The sequence below is a fragment of the Protomyctophum bolini genome, assembly GCF_963924005.1.
Source record: "Protomyctophum bolini genome assembly, chromosome: 15".
Taxonomy (NCBI): Eukaryota; Metazoa; Chordata; class Actinopteri; order Myctophiformes; family Myctophidae; genus Protomyctophum; species Protomyctophum bolini.
The window spans coordinates 27140890-27163162 of record NC_137876.1 but is presented as its reverse complement, the minus strand read 5'-3'; the positions used below and the strand labels follow the sequence as shown (position 1 = coordinate 27163162).

The following is a 22273-nucleotide window of genomic DNA, read 5'->3' as shown; positions in this document are numbered from 1 at the left end:
GGCACGTTTGTACTAGAAAGCTCCTCTTCTGCAACTAATTGAGAACTCAATCACAAATTTAAACCGCTAGATCAACCTAGTCTTACGAACCACATCACATTGTATTCAAATTAAATCTCTCTGTTTAGTGAGAAACCTTATTCCAACATTGTTTTATTTGTGACATCATCAGAAGTTCTTCCAGTTCCTGGGCGACCATCTCAGGAACCTGCAGCACCTGACCCAGAGAGTCCCACACAGCGCTCTCCAGAGGTGGGAGGAGGTCGTGAAGGAGCTGCAGGATAAGGTGACCAAACTGCAGCAGAAAGGTCTGGAGAGAGGCATCGCAATGCGAGAAACCTTGGAGGTAAATGTGCCCTACACGGTCATTCTAATTCAAATTAGGTAATTGGAATTAGTTTTCACAATATTGACATACAGTATGTACGGTCAATCATGTAATATTGTATGGTGCTTGTGTTGATGTCTGATTCAGACGTGGACACAGTGGGAAGAGGAGAGCGCCTGGCTTGACTCCTTGCTGAGAGACCTGGAGGCTGCATCTCCAAGGGTGCACCTGGTGGAGGACAAGACAGCAGAGAAGCTTACCGCCTGCCAGGTAACTTACTCTTAATACATTTCCTGGTTAAATGAACTAAACTAAACTTTTACTAAAATAAAATGGAGACTACCTTTTCTGCATTGCTCTAACTCACTAGAACAGAGGAGAGCTCGGAGAGACACGTCAGCAGATTTGGACTTGTCCAGTGTGGCTGCAGCATTATGTTATACTTTAGCTATTGAAAAATCGTAAAAATGCTTTTGTGGAAATCTTTGAACATATATTCTTTCAGAATATTTTTTTTTTGTATTTCGACATCAGGTCTAAATGGGTTAACCAGCAGGAGATGCTCCCTGTTCCCGTCCTCTCATTTGGATCCTATTGACACATCTATTCTCAACTCTGGACTCCTTGTAACATACTCAAAACTTAATTGGCAAAATTATCTATGAGCAAGAAGATTGTCTTCATAGAGGCACATAATTGTCCTCTGGGTTTGATGTGAGCTTTTTCTCTTTTTTTCTCTCTCTTTGTGGGAAATGGAATTGGTTGCGTTGCTCAGCTACTGGTTTTTGTGATGGTCTACTGCTGGAGACAAGTGGCTTTTTCTTAATTTACAGGAAGGGTTGTTACGTAAGGTGTGTGTGTGTGTGTGTGTGTGTGTGTGTTGTGCAATAGATTTGAGGTCAGACAATGACAATGCAGTCTGATAAACATTGTCATGTTGAAAAGTAAGGATGAAAGTGGTTCTTTGTTTGTCTGATTCGTTGTGTTCCGTGATTTGTTTGGTCATTTTACCTCAAGTGACAAAACAAATCACAGAACGCGGTGAATCAGGCTGGAAACCAGGCTAGTTCTTGGTTTGAAAAGGAGGAAAAAGTTGACTGAATATTTGTTGTGACTAGACGGCACTAAAGGTTAATGTATGAACATGACTTACAGACAACTCAACTTAATTCACACGGGTGTGATTTTTTGAGTGGCGCCAGCACCTCCTATGCCCAGCTTCTGTGTGTCTGTGTGTACCAAGGGGCCAGCTAGGCACTCCAATGTTGAAGCGCTGGTCCCTAGTGGTAAGAGGAAGGACTGCAGGCGGACCCGTGGATTCTTGAAGAGGAAACCCCGTGCAACCGAGCGCTCAATGTTAAAGCCCAGCTGCACTTCCGCACTTCTTGACTTCCGGACACCAAATTTTGGTGTCCAAATGCTGATATCAGCGAAAAAATGCGGAAATAGACGGTACTTCCGGCAGCCTTCCGGGTGCTTCAAAACGCCACTGAGCAACTTCCACTGACATGAATAGCGGAGGGGGCGGAGCTTCGCGCCAGTTTAGTCTCTATCCTTTTAATACTCTATGGTGTGTACCCCATAGCGATGATTTGATTGGCTGAGCAATGTGTGTACCCCATAGTGATGTTTTGATTGGCTGAGCATGGAATGTGACGTATGATGATTTATGATGATAAGAGTGCCCCTCACTTCACACGAATGTGATTTTTGAGGGGCGCTAGCTCCTCCTATATTCAGCTATAGTGTAGATTTTCGTCTTACACAAACATTAAATTCCCATTGACAATGAATGGAGAATTTACGTCATATGTGGACGAGCAAATCGGCCATTTTTGTCCTACACAAATATTAAATTCCCATTGACAATGAATGGATGATGTACGATAAGAGTGCCCCTCACTTCACACAGGTGTGACTTTTAGATTTAACACTGTAGCGCACTCTAGCGGAGGCCCTATAGCCAAACATATTCCTTGTGGCATGCTCTAACTGTGTGCCAAATGTCATGCATTTATCGTAAACGGTTCCATCAAAATTCTGCCTGTAGGGCCTCCACTACTCAGGTGGTGCTGGGGTAATAAGCAGCCTACTGTACCTGGCCACCACCGCACCGAGTCTTCTTTGGCAGAGCTGTGTCTGCATCTGGTTTGGCCGAGTGCTTACAAAAACAATTGACCCGTGTTCGGAGGAGGGAAGCTGTGAATGCAGAATCTGTATGAGGCTAGACAAGAATTCAGAGAGAAAAAGTACGAGTAATCTTACTCGAGTAAAGGAGACAAAACCTTACATGACTTGTCAATGCAATGGAAACCCAGTCTGACTCATTGAACAACAGGGATTCATGTTTTTTTTATACATGCCCACTACGACTAGGAAACAGACCTGTTGCATGTCACATGAGGGTCTGTTCATTGAGTAGGTCAGATAAAGAGCTAAAGAAACAGTCACTACTGTCTTAAAACAGTACTAGGCATAGCTGAGCAAACAAGCAAAGGGAATAAAATAATCATGTGAGTCCTCACTGAAGAAGATGCACAGTCCTACGGTTAATTCCCTTTTAGGCAAACTCAGAACACAGTTCATGGAGTAAGTAGTAAGTAGCCTTGCCGAGCCATGAGGCCCATAGGGCAGGAGCCTATCTCCTGTTTCTGTAGCGTGAGGCAGCTTGATGTACAAGAGTTACTAAAACAGGGGGCACGGTGGCACAGTTGGTAGTGCTGTCGCCTTACAGCTAGAAGGTCCTGGGTTCGATTCCCGCTCGGGGCACTGTGGGTGCTGGCGGCGTGTTTCCTCCTCCGCGTCATCAGTGCCCATACCCGAAGGCGGGGTTGGCGTTAAGTCCGTTGCTCTCCCCAGGTTGGTGGAGGATGTGTAGAGCCCAGGATCACAGTAGATGATTGGCACAGGGGTGAAAAATGGGTTACAAAATCGTGGGATAAAAATATATATATAAAAAAAAAAAAAAAAATATATAGTTACTAAAACACTTAAAAGACACATTATAAGGGATATTAAATGTTTAATGAATTTCTCAACAAAGCCAGGTGACTGCATGTACTCCTATGGGTTGGGACAGCGCCTGTTAGCAGGGGGTAATGAACAGAATGAGTAGAATGGACATGCTATCTCCTCCCACCCAGTGGGGGCTTCTAATTGGAAGGTGAGCTAGTAGGGTAGGGTACATCATATATATTTAAAAATAGAGGCCTCATTGGCTGCTGCAGTTCGTTGGAGCCATGTGTGTTGACGGGAGGGCGGAATAATTTGCATAATGACTATTGGGAAAGCAAAGTGGTAAAAATCTAAATACTATCTTTATTACTGTATCTGTATGCATGTGGGCGTGTGTACTGTATCTGTATAGACTGTTAATGCAGTTGTTTCTCTGGCAGAAAACGAAGACAGTTCTGGAAGAGAGCAGGGCACGATTCATACACACTCTGGAGGCGGGGCTACAGCTGCAGGGGGCTGGCTGTAGAGGCGTGGGCGGAGTTACACGGAGGCTGGAGGCACATTGGACAGCCCTGCACAGGAGGGCGGAGCATGAACGCACCATCACAGACAGGAACAGGAAGCTAGGTAGCAGGTAAGTGTCAAGACATGCACTGTGGAGCCAAATTCCAATACCCCACATATTTTATTGTATTGGAATTTTGCCTCAGAGAATGCAATCCTTGCCATCAAGCCGTGCCATTCAGCTAGATGGCAATGTGGGTTTACCTTGGTTAAATAAAATATACAAAACAAAGGCTTGCTGGGGTGATGCCTTGTTTAGGGACAGGAAGGAATCATTTCATTTCTTTAAATTCTATCAACTGTAGTTGTTTTATGTGCTGGGAAACAATATTACTTTAACTAACTGAAGATGTATTACCTCTGCCCACAAACAGGTTAACCTGCGATTCTGCAGCTCTGAATGAGTGGATGGGCAGGGCCAGGGAGATGACTGGCAGTTGGAGCCAGCTAACTGTCCTACCCAACGAGGAGACAGATTTGAACCATAGCCGTGACCATTACCATCAGTTTGTGGTATGTTTGTACTGTAGACTAGTGTAGAGCATGGTTTCTGTCTTACCAGGACCACTAGCACTGCTGGTTTCTACCCTACCAGAACCTGAAGCATACCTAATTTCAATGTTTATTTTTTATCATAATTCATCATATTTACAGTATAGTGTAAATTTGATAAATTATATTGTATAGTATAAAGTTATGTATAGGTCACGGTAATGAAAAAGTGAATGTCCTGCCCTGAACATAATTGATGAAAAACAATCGACTGTTATTGTTCCAGGAGTTCACCAAAGATTTGGATGCCAAGTCCGGACTGAAGGCATCGGTGCTCAGCACTGGGACACAGCTGCTGCATCTGAGAGAGACAGACAGACTCTCAGACAGAGAAACCGGGGACGAACGTAGTCCTTCATCTAAGAACTGTACTGAAACTGATCCAGATTCCTGCCCCATCCAGTCCCAGCTCACACAGATAGACATGGACTGGGCTAACCTTCTGGCAGATGTACCTCTGCTCCAGCAAGCCCTGCATAAGGTTGATGGATTATTTATGATAGTTATTCGGGACTGTTCTAAATGCTTCATTGAATTGTTCAGCTATTGTAATGATGTACCGTATATGTCACTCTCCTCACCTTTATCTACACTGTACATAACAAAACTGTACATAACAAAATGTACATAATATACTATAATGCACTCTATGCTATATTTTGTCCACCAGAGAGTGCCACAGTTATGCACATCTTTAGATTGACGGCTGTGTTGTTGTATCGTATACGGTACTTTGAATACTGTAAAAGCACAATGTAGATCAGAGGGATGGCAGTCAGAGTTAAATACAGTTAAGCTACATATCCTGCTGGTCGAGTGTATGTCAGAGCCACACTGCAGTCCTTCTGACACCTATTAGTGTTGAACATCAGCTGTAGCACTCTCCCCTGTTATTGGTGTGAACCCAATTTCTCTGCCTTCTCTCTCTCCTCTCCAATTCCCTGCTTTTTCCTTACTGGCCTCCTTCCATCGCTCTCCTCTCCTCTCCTCTCCACAGAGGTATATAGAGACTCTGTCCCAGCAGGAAGCCCTGGCAGAGTTGCAGTCCTGGCTGTCCGTTGTTGAGTCCAGCGTGGAGGAACAGCATCAGAGGTTGAACCACCAATCCTCCAACAGCAGCACAGACCTCTCCCAGATTCTGACCTGCTACAAGGTGATCTCTCTCTCTCTCTCTCTCTCTCTCTCTCTCTCTCTCTCTCTCTCTCTCTCTCTCTCTCTCTCTCATATCTCTGTCTCTCTCCTTCCTTCACTCAAAATGTGCCTCTCCCTCCCTCAGGAGTGTCACATAGAGTTGTCTGCCCACCAGGCCACACTGGACTACGTAAATCAGCCAGTATTACATACATGCACTACTCCAGATAGCCAAAGGGGTCGCTGTGAACACACACACTTTTCCGAGGAGCTGGGTGAATTCAACCACCGCTGGCTCAGCTTGCGGGGGACCCTCAACTCTCAGGTCTGAAAACATCACAGTCTGCTCTGTTTTCTCTTGGCTCAACCTGTCTGCCTTGCAGCAGCACAAATGTATATATCTGCACAACTATTCCCGCTAATGCTACAGGAGTTAAGAATCAATATATTGTGAAAACATTTAAATTGAGAGCCTCAGAAAGCTTGCTTTTAAATGAATGTGCTAAATGTCCTGTCCAGATTCAGGAAGTGGAGCAGGAGATGAGAGGAAGGGAAGACAGAGAGGGCAGACTGCAGCAGCTGACCGGCTGGATCTCGGCTCACAGAAACTGGCTGACCTCTGCCCTCACACCCAGCAGCCAATCAGAAGTGGCAGTACGCATTGGAACCTGTGAGGTGTGGTGTTGAATCAGAATTATAGAAATAACCGTTTTGCTATTGATTCCCATGTTTGCGTGAATGTTTGAATTTCAATCAAAGTTCCAGTCAGTTATACAGTGATCATGTATCCATTTTACGGGTTAACCCATTTTACACCCTTACTTCAATGGACAAGTGTGTTGGAGCAGGCAGTAGAAACAAACAAACAAACAAACGGGGATTGGCATTCCTCTTTTTTTGCCTTTGACTGTATTGAAATAGAAAAATATCCAGACTGTGGTTATGGAAAAAACACTGTTCATGTGTTTTTATTAGGACCATGACATGATGATCAGACAGAAGTTGACTGTTCTTCAGGAGTTAAAAGAGAAACACAGCGGCGGAGATGGTGGTTTTATCTGTCAGATAGACGGGGCCATCTGGGCCTGTACAGCTCTCATGAAGCAGGTGAGTTCTCTCTTTCTCTGGACCCCAGTGTTAAACCGGGAGCTGTTTCCGTATGGAAGGAGGTTGAGTCCCACTAGTGGCTTCTCTCCTCCACCTCCCCTACTCGGTGTCATCCTATGTTTTCTTATTCTATATTCTATATATATCTTAACAAGGGGAGGATGTAAGCAATGGTGTCTGGACAATCGGAGCCCCATTTACTTCCATTTCCATGCATTCTAATACCATGGTATACCGTGTTCTAGAACGTGTGACTACCAATGGGGTTCTACGTTGGCCTAGCGGTGGTGTGCACGGCGAATTTGGAGTTGATCCAGAGGTTTGTGAGGCTGAACCATTCAAATCTACTCTAATTTAAGTGGTCAGAATTTGGTCAGAATTTATTGTGAGGATAGCCCCTTGAGATGCAGAATCTCATTTTAGAGGGGGTCCTATGTGGATCCTAGGGGATCCACATGGGAGCGGCGTGGTTCCAATGTGGATCTCGGCCTTCATGTGGGCAGCCTGTGGCGTTGGTCTTCTATAACGTCAGTCTGTGACCTACAGTATGTATGACTCAACTCAAACACATCTGGAACAGATCTAGCGGTTTGTGAGATTAGCTCCGTAATCCGGACCCGCACACAGACTGACCCTCTTATAGACGTCTTGCCTCCTGCAGAGCCCACACTGTAAGAATAGGGCAGGTCCTTCATTTTGTTCATCTTGGAACTAGTGCGACTCTTTAGATAAAAGTCACCAAGCTTGTACTGCCATGCGATGGTTTGTCTCCCTAACTTTTCTATCTATCTATCTATGTCCAGAACTCAACCGTGCTGCAGAGGCTAGCTCATGTCCAGGAGCTGTGGAACTGTCTGGGCAACGGACTGAAACAGGCGGAGCTGAAAACGCTGAGGACGTCCCATATTCTAGGTTACCACGGCAACCCTCAGCTCTGTCTCCAGGCACAGAGAGATGTCATTGAAATACTACAGGTTGGTTTCCAGGCACAACTATGACAACTTATGACGTGTACTAAACCTTGCACAGATAAAAAAAAATGTTTAAGACACATGGTTGTATGGATTACTCACTGCTGAATGCTGATGATGCCCATATACTGTACATTATGCACATGTGTTCAGAGATCTGACCACTTGCCCCAGCATTTTATGCCAGTAAATATCCCATTATTCGAACCTTTCCTACAATTATTTTGTTTTTGTTGTTTCAAAAGATTTTCAAATTATTTCATTTTCCAAATAAAAAAATACAAATATTATAGTTAGATTTTGTAGATCTTTTTTGCAATGCGACATATTTGAGCTTGTCGATTTTGCGGGGTCGCGGGACACATCAAATCTCAGTTTTGAGTCTCGAACTGAAAAGGTTTGGGAACTCCTTTTTTAAGCGACAACACGCAAAGATGTTAGATCTTGGAACTATTTTGTTCCAGTAGAGTAGGGGAATAACTGCTGTGTTTGTTCTTATTGTAAACAGCTGCTCCGTACAGAGACAGAGGGGACAGACACAGAGTGGGATGGATTGACTGAAACTCTGTCCTCTCTGAGAGACATGATCAGTCCGTCTGTTACTACACTCATCTCTGAGCACAGAGACAGAGAGAGAGCACGGTAACTATACACGCACGCACGCACACACACACGCACGCACGCACGCATGCACGCACACACCCCTTTGTCCCAACAACATTACATGACATTGCATGTACTACAGCCATACCTTCATCCTTGACCCTTTGCCTCCAGGTGGGCTCAGGTGAGTGCTGACCTGGACGGTCACCTGCACAGAGGCCAGAGGTTGTTGCAGGTGTGGGGAGTGTACGCCCATCTGGCCGGCTCCTTTTCCCAGCGTCTCCACAGCCTGCAGGAGGAGGCCCAAGCTCTGCTGGACGGAGCCCCGGGACTGGACAACACGGCGGAGAGGCTGACTGCCAAGATACAGGCTGCTCATGTGTGTACTTTGTGTACTTTCACTGTCGTGAAGTGTACATTTATATTGTACTGTGCTTGGTGTAAAGTATTTTTTCTTCTTTTTAATCAAAAGATCGGTTCACTCCTCTCTTTTGTATGTTTTAACCATGTTAAAGGTTTCCTGACATGCTGGACTGGTGGGTCTGAGCTAGGCAAAGCTGGGCCAAACACTTCATAATGACTGATCACTCACTGACTTTTTATTTAGACCAGGATCATAGTTGTGTAATGCATTATAATAGATTATATTGTATCATCACTCTCAGTCTATTTTAGTGTATTATAATGATCAGCTCTACAAGCACATCACACTCGGGACATACAGACCAGGACACAGACTGACCCAGGCTCAGACTGACACTCCGCTGTAAGTAAGCAGTTTAATGTTAGTAATCTCTGCTACATGTCATACATGCAGTCTCTCCAGGAAAGGACTGACATTTTGCAGACTGACCTGGAGGGGGTGCTACAGGCTTCCAAGGTCCTGGTTGACCACCTGGAGCCCTCAGCCGCTGCCCTGGTCCAGTCAGAGAGCCGTCTGATGTCTCGTGGCATCCTGCAGCTTGGCCACACCCTTCACGAGAAGCTGGATGACATGCAGGTAGACCTTAGTGAATGACTCTTCATCTGAGCAAAACTAAAAGTAGTAGTAGACTTTTAACTTAAAAAAATTGATTATACAATGTATTATAAATGTATATTTGTATACTGTATGTATGTAATATATATAATATATAATTATGGCAACGTGTGTATCTTTGCTCACCATACCTTCTGTGTCTATTAGGACTGATTATAGGTGTGTGTGTGTGTGTGTGTGTGTGTGTGTGTGTGTGTGTGTGTGTGTGTGTGTGTGTGTGTGTGTGTGTGATGTAGGAGGATTTATGGCAAGTGCAGCAGTTTGACAGCATGCTGGAGTCTCTAGAGAGACACCTGGGAGATTGGCAGGACAGACTGAAGCATGTGTCAGGGACAGCGCACAGGGACGTAACCCAGGTAAGACTCACTTCATTTGTGATTTGTTTTGGGGGGTATGCTTTATTTAGACAGTGAACAGATAGAAAGGAAAGGCAGGAGGGGGAACTTGACATGTAGATTTCGGTTGGATTGGAACCAGGGTCAGCTAGAAGAATATCTATAGCCTTATTTATGCGGTATTTACTAATAATCTGTTCCTTATTTAACTTTCAGTTGAAGTGGGACTGCTGGGTTTGTCAATGTATTGGTACCTGGAAAAAGAATAGGCCTATTGAAAAAGTTGGAATCAAGAATATATAGAACATTTTAACAGGAAAAAATGGACTGTAATCAGAAATGAAGAAGAAAAAAAGAAAAATGCAAGAATCCAGCGATCGGTGATCTGGCTGTGAGGCTGTGTACAGTGTGGTGTCAGCAGTGTGTGATCCTCGTGTGTGTGTGCGTGCGTGTGCGTGTGTGCGTGTGCGTGTCTCCGCCATATGTCTCATTAGTCTGAGCTGGTGCAGTTCTGCGGTCTGTCGGCTGACCTGGATGTTGAGAATGAACTGAGCCACAGTGTGCCGTTGGGAGACGAAGCAGCTCAGCGCCTGCAGAGCCTCAACCACCGCTGGGCTCACACCTCCAACACCTCCATGGACACATGCAGGTTCGTCTGGATGAATGAATGAATTCATGATGGTCAGGCTGTGAATGAATGAATGAATGATGGTCAGGTTATGAGTGAATGAATGAACAATGGTCAGGCTGTGAGTGAATGAATGAACGATGGTCAGTCTGTGAGTGAGTGAATGAATGAATGATGGTCAGTCTGTGAATGAATGAATGAACGAACGGATGAATGAATGAATTAATGATGGTCAGTCTGTGAGTGAATGAACGATGGTCAGTCTGTGAGTGAATGAATGAACGATGGTCAGTCTGTGAGTGAATGAATGAATGATGGTCAGTTTGAGTTAGGGATGGAATTATCAATTCATTCATTATTGATAGTGATCTACATTTTCCTGATACACAGAAGTAATAGAAAAGGCATATTATATTCCATAAAGGCATAAATATTAAATATTTATTTGAACATTGACGATATAGGGCCACGCACACACAGAAAACCACCCAATGATAGAACCACAGACCTTTCCATTAATTACGATGAATTATTAACTCAAGTTCAAGTTTAATTGAACTAATTTCTTAACAGCGATTAATGATTGTTCTATTAACATACCTAGTCTGAGTGAATGAATGAATGATGGTCATTCTGTGAGTGGACAAATGAATGAATGAATGAATGTTGTCAACAGAGCTAAGGGAACCTGTTTATTGATATTTTAATAAAGGGGGTGGGGGTTAATCAGCTCTACAAGCTGTGTTGAGGCGTCTGTGAGGCGGAGAGCAGTGAGTGAACCTGCTCCACGCTGTTATGTCTGTCGCTTTAGTGAGCTGCAGATGGAGGCGTTGATGAGACAGAAGTTCCAGGAGAAGTGTGAGGGCTGGATGTCTTTCCTCCAGAGGATGGAGGACAGCCTGGCCGTGGACCTGGCTGGGACCTACACTGGCCTCAGAGAGCAGCTCCGCACGCACCAGGTAGAACATGCAGCGCACGCACGCACACACGCACGCACGCACGCAGGCAGGCGCACACACACACACACACACACACACACACACACACACACACACACACACACATACAAACACCTGCCATCAATATACACTCACTGCAAAATCATCAGCGTTAACCCATAGAGACCTGAGGCCAATTCTACAGATGCCTTCTAAATCACTGGTTTTTCTTTTCTCTTTTTGAGCGGTGCACACCGTCTCCAATGAACAGCTTTGTGTGTCCCTTTGCCTGTATGTGAGTTTGGAGTATAGGACCTTTGACCCGAATACCTGGCTGTGCATTCTAGCGTACATAAAGTGTATGAATACCTGGTTGTGCATCGTAGCATACATAAAGGGTAATTCCTCTTCTCTTGTGCGTCAGAGGTTCCAGGCGGAGCTGTCCATTGGCCATCAGATCCTTCACTCTGTCATCACTGAAGCTCTTCATCTGCTGCACAGAGGAGAAGTAGAGGACAGGTAAAAGCTGTCTGTCGGTGTTGTGGCTCTATGAACGGTCAACACTCAAAAGATTACCAACAAACTAGTGAAAATAGCGGATTTACAAGTGCACAACAAGCTTGTAGATTGTGTATTTTCATTAGTTCTTTAACATTTGTTTTCTAATTTATGGATTTCCTTATATTTTTCTTTTTTTTATTCATGACATTTCTTAAAATAATTAAATTTAATTATTTTTTTATAATTCATGAACATTTTAGCTGTTTTTTTAATATATAAAAAAACAAAACACGAATGGGTTCCGACCCAGTGTTTGGGTGCTCTAGTAAATGTACTTTGTTACTGTCCACCACTGAATGAAATCGGCCTTTTCTATGGATGTTCATTCTGCTCCGTGCAGCCACTGTTCATCGAAATATTCACAAAATGTTCCCGTTGTGTTTCCTGATTTGTTTTTCTTTCCGTGTGTTGATGCATCCAGGAGCGACTTCATCCTGAAGCTGTCCCAGCTGAGGGAACACTGGCAGGGCGCGGTGCAGAGGGCAGCTCAGCGGCGCTCCCTGGTGGAGGGTTTGGTGAAGCACTGGCACCAGTATGGCCGCAGCCTCAGGAAGCTGCAGAGGTTCCTGTCCCGCACCCAGAACCTCCTGCCCCCGTCCGGCCTGGCCCGCTCCAGCCTGCCGCAGCTACGACGCACGCTCCAGGAGCTCCAGGTCGCTATTCCCACTCACTATTATACCATTTTAACATGTTAATCTCTCAAGACAGATTCCGAGCTACTCTGCTGAATCTCTCGGCAGGGGCATTCAGAACGTGTATACATTGTTGTTAGTGGGAATGAAAACATATGGTTTCACAAATACACGTAATGATTTACGCTCAAAATAATCAAGTCCAAAATCTTCCCTTCTGTTCCTCCTCCAGCACACAGAGTTGCTGTTCCAGCGGTACCAGTGCAGTTACATCCATACTCTGGAGGTGGGCAGGCAGCTCTTCTCCATGGGGGACGAGGGCACCCAGGTCCAACTGCAGGCGGAGCTGGGAAACCTGCAGGAGGAGTGGGAGAACCTGCACAGCCTGCTGGCCAAGAGAACAGAGCTCACCGAGTCCATAGTTAAGGTACTGCATAGTGTACTGTACTGTACAGTACTGGTGGGGGAAAATATATATATATATTTCCTCCCGACAGCGACGATGTGAAGATAGGCGATTTCTGACTGACAGCAACGATATGCTGATTATTTAGATCAGGTGTTCCATAACCGTGGTACGCGAGTGCCCTGTAGGGGGTGCGTGACATGGTGGTGCTATGGTGTTATTTTAAATATATATGAACGTATATGGCAAGAATATGCAGAATATACAGTATATGTGCATATAATGTGATGTCTCGTAGCTTATGTCCACATAATGTATATATATACTACTACTGTAGACTGCCCCAAAAGTTTGGGAACCGCTGATTTAGATAACTAGTTATAAATTAGTATCAGTTCCCAGTCCCGCCGGACTGCCGAGAGGGACTTTCCTGTATGTACAGAAGGATTGTATTTTGTCTGTCTGTCCATCAGGGATCTTCTCTGGAGCTTACCTCCTATAAGGCCTTGTAGCACATTATGTGTATTCTTAGCACTCTTTCACTCACTCTACTCACTAACCTTGACCACTGTATGTTGTTGTTAGACAATGTTCGTGGCGTTATGTCAGCCTTGTACTTTGTAAGTTGATAAGAACATCTGTTAAATTCCCTAGATAATTACACTCTTTTGAAAGCTTATAGTGAATGTACTAATTCAATTATTTCATTAGTTCTGCTGACAAGAAGGTTTCAACAATGGTTGGCTTAATGTCAGAATTTTGTGTTGGCAGAGAGGGCTGTCCTCGCTGATTATGTTGTCAAGATATCCCATCAATCTTTCTACAGTTATTTGAATAAGTGTTTTATTTTGGAATGATCCAGTATATAAATCATGACCAGTGCCAGACAGTGAATTGTTTTCACTGGGTCTCATCATTTAATTCACTGGTTCTCAATGTGGGGTCCCGGGAAAAGAATATGAACACCGTAACCGCCAAAACAGATTTGGGGATCTACAGCGTGTTGTGAGATTGTACTGCAGCCAAATACTCTATTTGGCGGTCCTTGACATGAAACTGTTTGAGAAACACTGGCTAGGCAGATCAAAGAACCCTGTGATGTTTCAGCTTAATACTGACTGACAGCAGTGCAACCAGATACAAAAGAATGAGTCCGGTCTGGGTGTTGGCCTGTGCACTGATATCCATGACACGTTAATGGACAGGCCTGCCCTAGTGATGTCTGTAGAGTGACATCACAATCTGCTGATCGATAACCAGGAATCTCCCATTTCACAGGCAATACCCAATCAATTAAATCTGAGATTTACTGTCTTGATGTCTTAATGCTTACAGTTTTGTGTAAAGCACTTGTGTTGAAATGTGCTATGGTAATTAACTTGCCTTGAGAGACAAGATATCAATATTGTTAGACCTTGTACCTCGTGGAGTTTTACCCTTCAGGACGGGAACCCCTTTTGGGTTTCTTGTTGCTATGTACAGTACTGTATATAGGAATACTTTTTGAGTTTTTTGAATAAATATATAAATATCTTTCAGAAAACGTATTATTAGAAGGTGATTTTAGAATCGGCCTTAGTCCTGAAGGGGTTAATACGTTTTGAGGGCCAGAAAGTGTTAATTCAACATATAAATTAGGCTAAATACACAACATTGTCAAAATGTGAGCGTTTACACACCAAAGCTGTTCAGGAACTTATTTGAGATAGGTCTTTGAGGTGTCCTCAGGGACACATGGAGAGGAGGACACAGTGAGGTGTCCTCAGGGACACATGGAGAGGAGGACACAGTGAGGTGTCCTCAGGGACACATGGAGAGGAGGACACAGTGAGGTGTCCTCAGGGACACATGGAGAGGAGGACACAGTGAGGTGTCCTCAGGGACACATGGAAAGGAGGACACAGTGAGGTGTCCTCAGGGACACATGGAGAGGAGGACACAGTGAGGTGTCCTCAGGGACACATGGAGAGGAGGACACAGTGAGGTGTCCTCGGGGACACATGGAGAGGAGGATACAGTAGGACAGAGAGGCAGAGAGAGAAAGAAGAGCACATAGAAAAACAAAGTAATATAGTAATAAGAAATAATTAGAGCGAGTCTGAAACAAGAAAGAGTGAATTAATGAGAGCACTTCACAAAGTGAACGAGGGTGAGAGAGAGAGAAGAATGGAAGACTTGGAAACTTTGAAAGAGGCAAATAATGACACAGAGAGATCGAGGTGAGAAAACGGAGATGGATTGTAAATGTGGGTCCTAAATGTAGCCTACTGGGGTTTCTCTAAATGCTCTATTTGAAACGTTTTGAAACCACACATACTGGCCTGATCTCCCTGCTTCTCCTCCTTTTGTACCTGGGCTGTTTTCTTTGAGAGTATACATTTGGAAGCATGGACCATGGACCCTTAAGGTTCTAGTTGTATACTGACAGATTTACGAATGGATAAATGAACACTGAGGATTTTACCGTGTACCCTCTTTCACACTCTCCACCATCTATTGCGCCCACTCTGCCTGTACTACCCATGCTGTGCTGTGAGGCTGGAAGTTTGTGCTGTTTCATAGAGTGAATTAGGGGTTCCATTTCAGTCTCTGTGTGAATGGCTCCACTGAACAACAGCCCAATTCTCCCATTATCCCATACTGCTAAGTGGTTCTGGGTGGTGTCCTATGGTGTGGATATACAGTGGATATAATGCATTGCCATTACAGCCGTCCAGTAGAATACACACTAGACACTAGTAGTGGGCATGATCATCTTTATGTGCAGATTGTTACATTTTATGAAAAGGGTTAGGATTAGATTTTTAGTATGGGCAGATCGTGAAATGGGCAGGTCGTAAAATAATGTGTCATTGAAATACTAATACTGGTATACTGAAAATAGTTGAAGATACTTGCTTGAATGTTAAACCTCAAATCCTGTAGTTTACTGTGAAAGATTTGTCTCACACCTCACTGGCACTGCACTGGTTTAAGGACAGATTATGAGTATTTTGTCATCTTAACTATGTGGACCCTATCTATTATTACAATTGTGAAGTTGGTAGCCAATGAAAAGCGCCAAAAGATGTGAACATGTCCGCCACATCTTTTGGCGCTTTTCATAGGCTACCAACTTCACAATTGTAATAATAGACTAGCCAATGAAAAGCGCCAAAAGATGTGAACATGTCGTCAGAGCTCTCAGCCCCTCCCCTTGCGAGCCTGCAATTTCATCCCTGTCTCTCCGAGACCCGCAGGAGAACACAAACAAGGAAGGGCAGGAATTCGATTTTGCTTATTCCTTCTAAATCTCTGTATATAAACTATATCTCTCTCAGCGATCGTGTTACTTACATCAACATTGTTGTTTGTCAATAGTTGTTTTTTGCCGAAGTGAAACAATTACAGTGTTCGCTACTTGACACATTGCATGCACACACACACACACACGCACACGCACACGCACGCCTGTAACTCCACCACGGCTGTTCGCATTGCATGCACACACACACACACACACACACACACACACACACACACACACACACACAGTCCCGGCTCCCGAAGCACCACACACGATTAGAACTTATAGATGCGCGATTACATACAGTTTCATTCATGCAAACACGGCATTTCTGCCGCGGAGTGCGTGGCGAAGTAACTCTGGGATTAGAGTCCCCGCGAAGCGGGCGCGAAATTCTAGTTGGTTACATTTGTATACTCTGAGTTACAAATGCTTTACTGTATGTTGAACTGCTTGATGCAGAAAGAGATGATGAAGCAATCCTGTGTTCAGGCCTGCTGTTGAAACCATCTGTGTACATCTGCATGCTTTGCCACTGATGAAACAGAATATATCTGCGGGTTGCAAAACAATGAGAGGCTCTGTAGTCACTTGTCAAGGTGTGATATACGGTAGTCAAAGGAACGTGTGTACTGTAAATGACCTAATATCATAAATTATACTAATGCCAACTAATACCAAATCCAACTTAAGCTGAGCAAGCCAGGGACATTGACAGTAAACCTTTTCACTTTTTCTTCTGTAAGCTCATTCAATTCAAATGTTTACTTAACCAGGCAAACTGACAAAGACCACATGTTTAACTAGAGCAATGTCCAGGGGATAGTTCACTGGGCGCTGGAATGCTACACACACACACACACACACACACACACACACACACACATACACAGTGCTTTTGTCCATCCATCCATCTTCAACCGCTTATCCGTAGTCGGGTCGCGGGGGTAACAGCTCCACCAGAGTGTTCCAGACTTCCCTCTCCAGAGCAACATTAGTGACTTCCTCCTGGGGGATCCCGAGACGTTCCAAGGCCAGTGAGTCGATGTGTTTCTTCCAACTGTGCCTTGGTCTGCCCCGGGGTCTCCTCCCAGTGGGAAGTGCCTCAAGGACCTCCCTAGGGAGACGCCCGAGAGGCATCCTAACCAGATGCCAGAAACACCTAAGCTGGCTCCTTTCCAGGCTTCTTTCCAGTGCTTTTGTATTTTTGTATTCTTTATTGTTTTCACAAGATATCAAATCTAGAAGTGATACTGAGGCTACTTGTTTGTTCTCATCATGTTTGGTGACTTTTGAAACATGTCGTCTTTGTTGCAATTAGCCATATGTGCAATATGTGTAATATTATGTCAGCCTTGTGATCCACACCTGGCTACTGCATTATGTGAGACTTGTTTTGCACCTGCAGGTCGCCAACAACCATCTGTCCCTGATTAGCTGTGGTTTTCCGTGCCTCTGAATGGATAGCCAGGCTAATCCAATCAGCTTAAATTAACAGTATACTGCATGTATACTGTATTTCTGAAAGTAAAAGACAACCAGAGTGTGATTTTGTGGTTCTCTTTCAGACCTGGGAGCACTGTGAGGCCAGACTAGGTGATGGCGTGCTGCGTGTGAAAGATGTGAAGACCAGGCTCAATCTGTCGATGCCTGATTATGTTGATGAGCTGCAAAAAGCTGAGCATTTCAACAAGGTAGGCTAATACATTCTGTTTGTGCTGCCTTTCACAACAGGATCACCTACAGCATGAAGGCATGAAAAACATGTATACTTGTGTAGTATAAGATAGGGGTGTAGCGATACATTTTAACAGTGATACGATAATCATCACGACATGTGATTCTCTGTACTTAGTATCGATACAATCGATTATTTGCATTGCAAAACGATATGATACAAAGTCAAACAATGCAATATGCTGCTAAACACTGACATAAACAAAGGCCCTCTAAGTGGGACTGACACGTGTAGAGCAGGGACATGCACAGGGACACTACAAAGGACATAGGAGAGACCCACAGTACATTACATTGACTGATGTCAGTTTGAACAGGTGGGTTTTGAGGTGGGATTGGAATGTTGTCGGCGTCTGACTGTCGGGTGTGTGTGGGAAGGGACTGGGCTACAGGGGTTCCAGAGCCTGGGTGCAGTGCAGATGAAAGCCCTGCTGGGACCTACCTTCTGCCCCAGGGACACAGTGTCACCGCCACGACCCATTGTGGGCCGTGGACCTGGTGTTATGGGTAGTGTAAATATCCTGTTTTTGTTTAGTTCATTTTTACGCTTCCTACACATATTTTGGACCAAACAAATAATTACAAAGAAGAAAAACAACAAAGAAAGTGTTGTAACCTGCCGTTTTTTTCTTCTTTCTAATTATTTGTTCGGCCCAAAGAATTGTGTTTGTTGTCATGATTTGTCACGACAACAGTTGGCTTTGTCCGCGGCGTAAACGTCTTTAAATAAATACTTTCTGAAATGTCTATGAGGAAAATGAACGGAGAATCATTTCCTGGGCCCTGGTAGGGGGCGGGACTGCGACGCTCTATAGGGCCTCAGTTTTGCTGCCACTGGACTTCAAAAGGTTCCTGCCCACCCGTCCCATGATGTCCTGAAGGCATTTGAGAGAGGGAGGTAAAAAGCGAGGGCAGTGATGGGTTCCCAACCTTTTCTGGACCAGGGCCTAACTGAAACTCTCTGTGATCGCAGCCCACCCATGTGGCCACTTTGCATTTTCAGAGCTTGTTTATTTGAATGATCAAATAATCAATCGATTGTGTTCCAGCTTGAATCTAGTAGTATACTGTACTTTTAAGTTCCTATTTATTGGCATCACAGTGAAAATATATTTCATATTTCAAATTTCAAATATTAATGTTAATATTATCATTACAATCTTACTGGTTTGACAATTACTTGGGGAGCACTTGCAATATCCTCATGGCCCACAGGTCGGGAATCAGTGGTTTTAGAGTAGAGAGGTAGAATTGTGTGTCATCAGTGTGTCATTGGAAGGAGGATGGTACCCAGGAGAGGTGATGAATAGGAGTGTGCCCAATATACTGACCCCTGGGGGACACCCAGGCTGTAAAACATCAGAACGTACACAACTACTCAATACTGGCTGTCAATATTATTGACAACTGTCCCACTCATTCACACATGGACACATCCTGGTAACATAAGTATCAGCTGTTCTGTTCAGGGTTTCCAAACGTGTGTGTCTGACTGTCTGCTGCATTGCTTCTTATCAGAGTTCAGCCCAGCTGTCAGGGGGCAACAATTAATCACTTAGTGGTCCTACTAAATCCAAAAAAACAATCAAGGTCTCTCCTAAGCCAAAGTTAGCAACAGGTTTGTCCCACGACTCATCCCTTCTTTTAACCCCCTTCATCCCCTCCCCTCTCCTTTCACCCCCCTCCCCTCTCTTTTCACCCCTCCCTCTTTCCCTTCCCCCCCTTGTCCCGTCCAGGCCTGCTGGCTATGGCCCTTTAATCCTCTCTTAGGGTGGGGACAGAGAGAAAGGAGTGAGTGAGTGTGTGTGAGAGAGAGAGAGAGAGAGAGAGAGAGGGGCAGGGCAGTTGGAGAGAGGACACAGGGGAGAGTGGTTGTCAGGAAGAGAGTGGCCGAGCGTTGGAGGTGGGGTCTCTGACCGCTTTGTCTGTTTGTCTGCTTGGCTGGTGTGTGTTATGCTATGCAGGAGAGCAAGGACTCACTGGAGGACTGGGCTGAGAGCCTGACGGAGCTGTCCACCATGAAGACGGACCTGTCCCAGTACATCATCGCTGATGACGTCCTGCTACTGCAGGAGCAGGTGGAGCACCTCCACTGCCAGTGGGAGGAGCTGTGCCTAAAGGTCAGTAGGTCATGGTTCGGGTGAACCTCCATACTATACTGCACTGTCCTGTGAAGTTCATGGCTAAAACCGTAGCATCAATTAAGACTACAATGCTTCCCAAGGGTTGTGGTCACTCTGCTGGACGTGTGGTCCAAGTTAGCATATAGCATAAGTTTTAGTAAGCGCTCACGTTTTAGTGTGCACATTACAACATGGTAGATTTCCTCCCGGAAATACTGATATAATTTGAAAGTACGTGTATATCAGTTGAAAATCCATAATTTATGTTGCGCAACGCAGTCGTACGATGAAAAATGAATTGGCTATGAGGCTGTACTAGACAATCTTGTTTTGTTTTACTCAAATCACACAGACAGTTGAACACAGTCATGCTTCACTCAAGATCCACAGCTGTATTACAGAGAGACAAATTAATAATAATAAACGTACAGTTTGACAGTACTAGCTGACAGTTATCGTACAATATACAATGCAAACAAACTGCACAAGACTGAATTTAACTACTTGAACCCTAATATCCATATTCTGGGCGATGGAATGCCCAGAATATGAGCTTGTTGATCTGCTATTGTCAGTGAAGAGATTTGGTGCAGAGGTAAAAAAATAAGGGGGGCCCAGGATAAAGCCCCGGGGTACCCATGTCAAACAAGTATATAGGGTTGAAGTGATTCATGTAGGAGCCACTCTATTCTCCTACAGTGTCTGTCTCTTAGGAGGCATCATCCACAACATGCCTGCTTGCCCACGTGGGTGGGTCCGTAGGCAGTTTGTTTTGTTTCTGTATTGTGTATAGCGTGTGTGCATGCATATTCTTGACTCGGGACAGTTTATTTGTCCCAAACCACAGCAGACAGGAGGAGGGAGGACTTGGCACAGTGTAGAGTCTTTAATGCGTCAGCTCAGGTTCATTATTATTAAATCAACTGGCTGTTTTTGAAAAGGGAGCACCACCAGATTGTCATCTGACTCGGCCTGTTGCTTCACTGCGCTCTCTGCCACTCGACATGCCATAGATAGAAGACAAAAGTCTAGTACAAATGTATTGCGCGTGCGTGCGTGTGTGTGCGTGCGTGTGTGTGTGTGTGTGTGTGTGTGTGTGTGTGTGTTTTCTGCTCGTGTGTTTTCATTTAGTAGCCATTTACCTACTTAAGAACAAAGTAAACGCTGCAGTGGCTAAGGCTATTCATGAGCAGAGTTAGTACATTTTCTGTGGAGTTTTGTTAGGGTGTTCAGTGAGACCAACAGGTCTGTGGAGGCGGGGGGGGGGGGGGGGGGGGGGGGGGGTTGATTATGTGGGTTCAGGGGAACAGATGGTGATGGGGAAAATTAGTTTTGCCTTTTGTACTCAAAGCTGTGTGTGTGTGTCTGTGTGTCTGTGCGCGCATGTGTGCGCGGCACTGCGCACCAGTTCTCCAGTCTGGTAACGGGGTACAGAGCGTGCAGCCTCCTTGTAATGCTATAAAGTCTTGAGGGCTGACACTGACAGTGGTTCTTCAGTTCTCCTAGAGTGTTGTAGCTCCAGAGAATGTCATGTTGTTGGAAAAGGCTTGTGAGCAATGCCTTTTGTACACCACCTCTCTCTACATATAACATCCTCAGTGTTGCTTTTCTCCCTTATGAAGATGTACACTCTCACTGCCACCTGATGCGTCGGTACTGTGATTCAAATTATCTAAAGTCCAATAAAAAGGTTTGTTTTGTGATTAAGCTTATTATAATTATTTTCACTCCACAATGGATAAACTATAATATGATATTCGTCTGGTTTAATAGCTTCAATTGTATTATCTTCAATTCCACTTGGGTCGAAATTTCCCTGATTCTGCTTTAAATATAGTAGTGCAACTCTTTGTCAGGACAGGACAGAAATAATGTTGTTATGATTCTGCGGGTTTCTGGTTGTGTCTTGGTGATGCCTCTAGTCTACAAATGATTGTGTGTTGCCCAGAAGATAGAATATGTACGTTTTACACATGTCGAAAGGTTTAACATGCTTCGGCAGAAAGTCAAGATGGTGCTTAATGTGCGTATAGTTCACTTCCCGAAGTTCCCGGACAACAGACCCGGCGTCCGTGAGCATGGCATTGGACAAAAAGTTCCAGTGTGTCAATATTAAACAAGATGTCTCTCCAGGCAAGCTCGCCCAAAGCTTGCTGTCTGGTGATGTCAGTGATGTCCTTCATAATTGCATGTAGGTCGCCCACACAACCACTTGCAACAGTCTGCCTGCGGCCATAGCGTGCTGCCTAGGTTTCCAGTTGATGAATAGCCTTACATGCTGTGTTGTTTCAAATGTGAATAACAACTACCGGTACATTGTTCCAGGGTCTGGGTTCTTTGAGGGAAAATAATATGTAGTCATGTGCAGTTCATGTGT

The 22273-nt window shown here is 44.6% G+C and overlaps 1 protein-coding gene across 1 annotated transcript in view; it reads left to right on the top strand.

Moving 5' to 3' along the window:
• The window catches only part of syne2b (spectrin repeat containing, nuclear envelope 2b), a 166835-nt gene that overhangs the window by 108371 nt on the left and 36191 nt on the right, over window positions 1-22273 (top strand). The window contains exons 98-118 of the mRNA XM_080783979.1: window positions 173-346; window positions 476-598; window positions 3724-3917; window positions 4222-4360; window positions 4626-4880; window positions 5397-5552; window positions 5676-5855; window positions 6050-6205; window positions 6506-6637; window positions 7441-7611; window positions 8117-8250; window positions 8386-8590; window positions 9029-9211; window positions 9487-9606; window positions 10080-10234; window positions 11025-11172; window positions 11576-11670; window positions 12134-12365; window positions 12577-12771; window positions 17605-17730; window positions 19738-19893. Of these exons, the coding sequence (XP_080640105.1) occupies window positions 173-346; window positions 476-598; window positions 3724-3917; window positions 4222-4360; window positions 4626-4880; window positions 5397-5552; window positions 5676-5855; window positions 6050-6205; window positions 6506-6637; window positions 7441-7611; window positions 8117-8250; window positions 8386-8590; window positions 9029-9211; window positions 9487-9606; window positions 10080-10234; window positions 11025-11172; window positions 11576-11670; window positions 12134-12365; window positions 12577-12771; window positions 17605-17730; window positions 19738-19893 (3429 nt within the window). The remainder of the gene's footprint in view (window positions 1-172; window positions 347-475; window positions 599-3723; window positions 3918-4221; window positions 4361-4625; window positions 4881-5396; window positions 5553-5675; window positions 5856-6049; window positions 6206-6505; window positions 6638-7440; window positions 7612-8116; window positions 8251-8385; window positions 8591-9028; window positions 9212-9486; window positions 9607-10079; window positions 10235-11024; window positions 11173-11575; window positions 11671-12133; window positions 12366-12576; window positions 12772-17604; window positions 17731-19737; window positions 19894-22273) is intronic.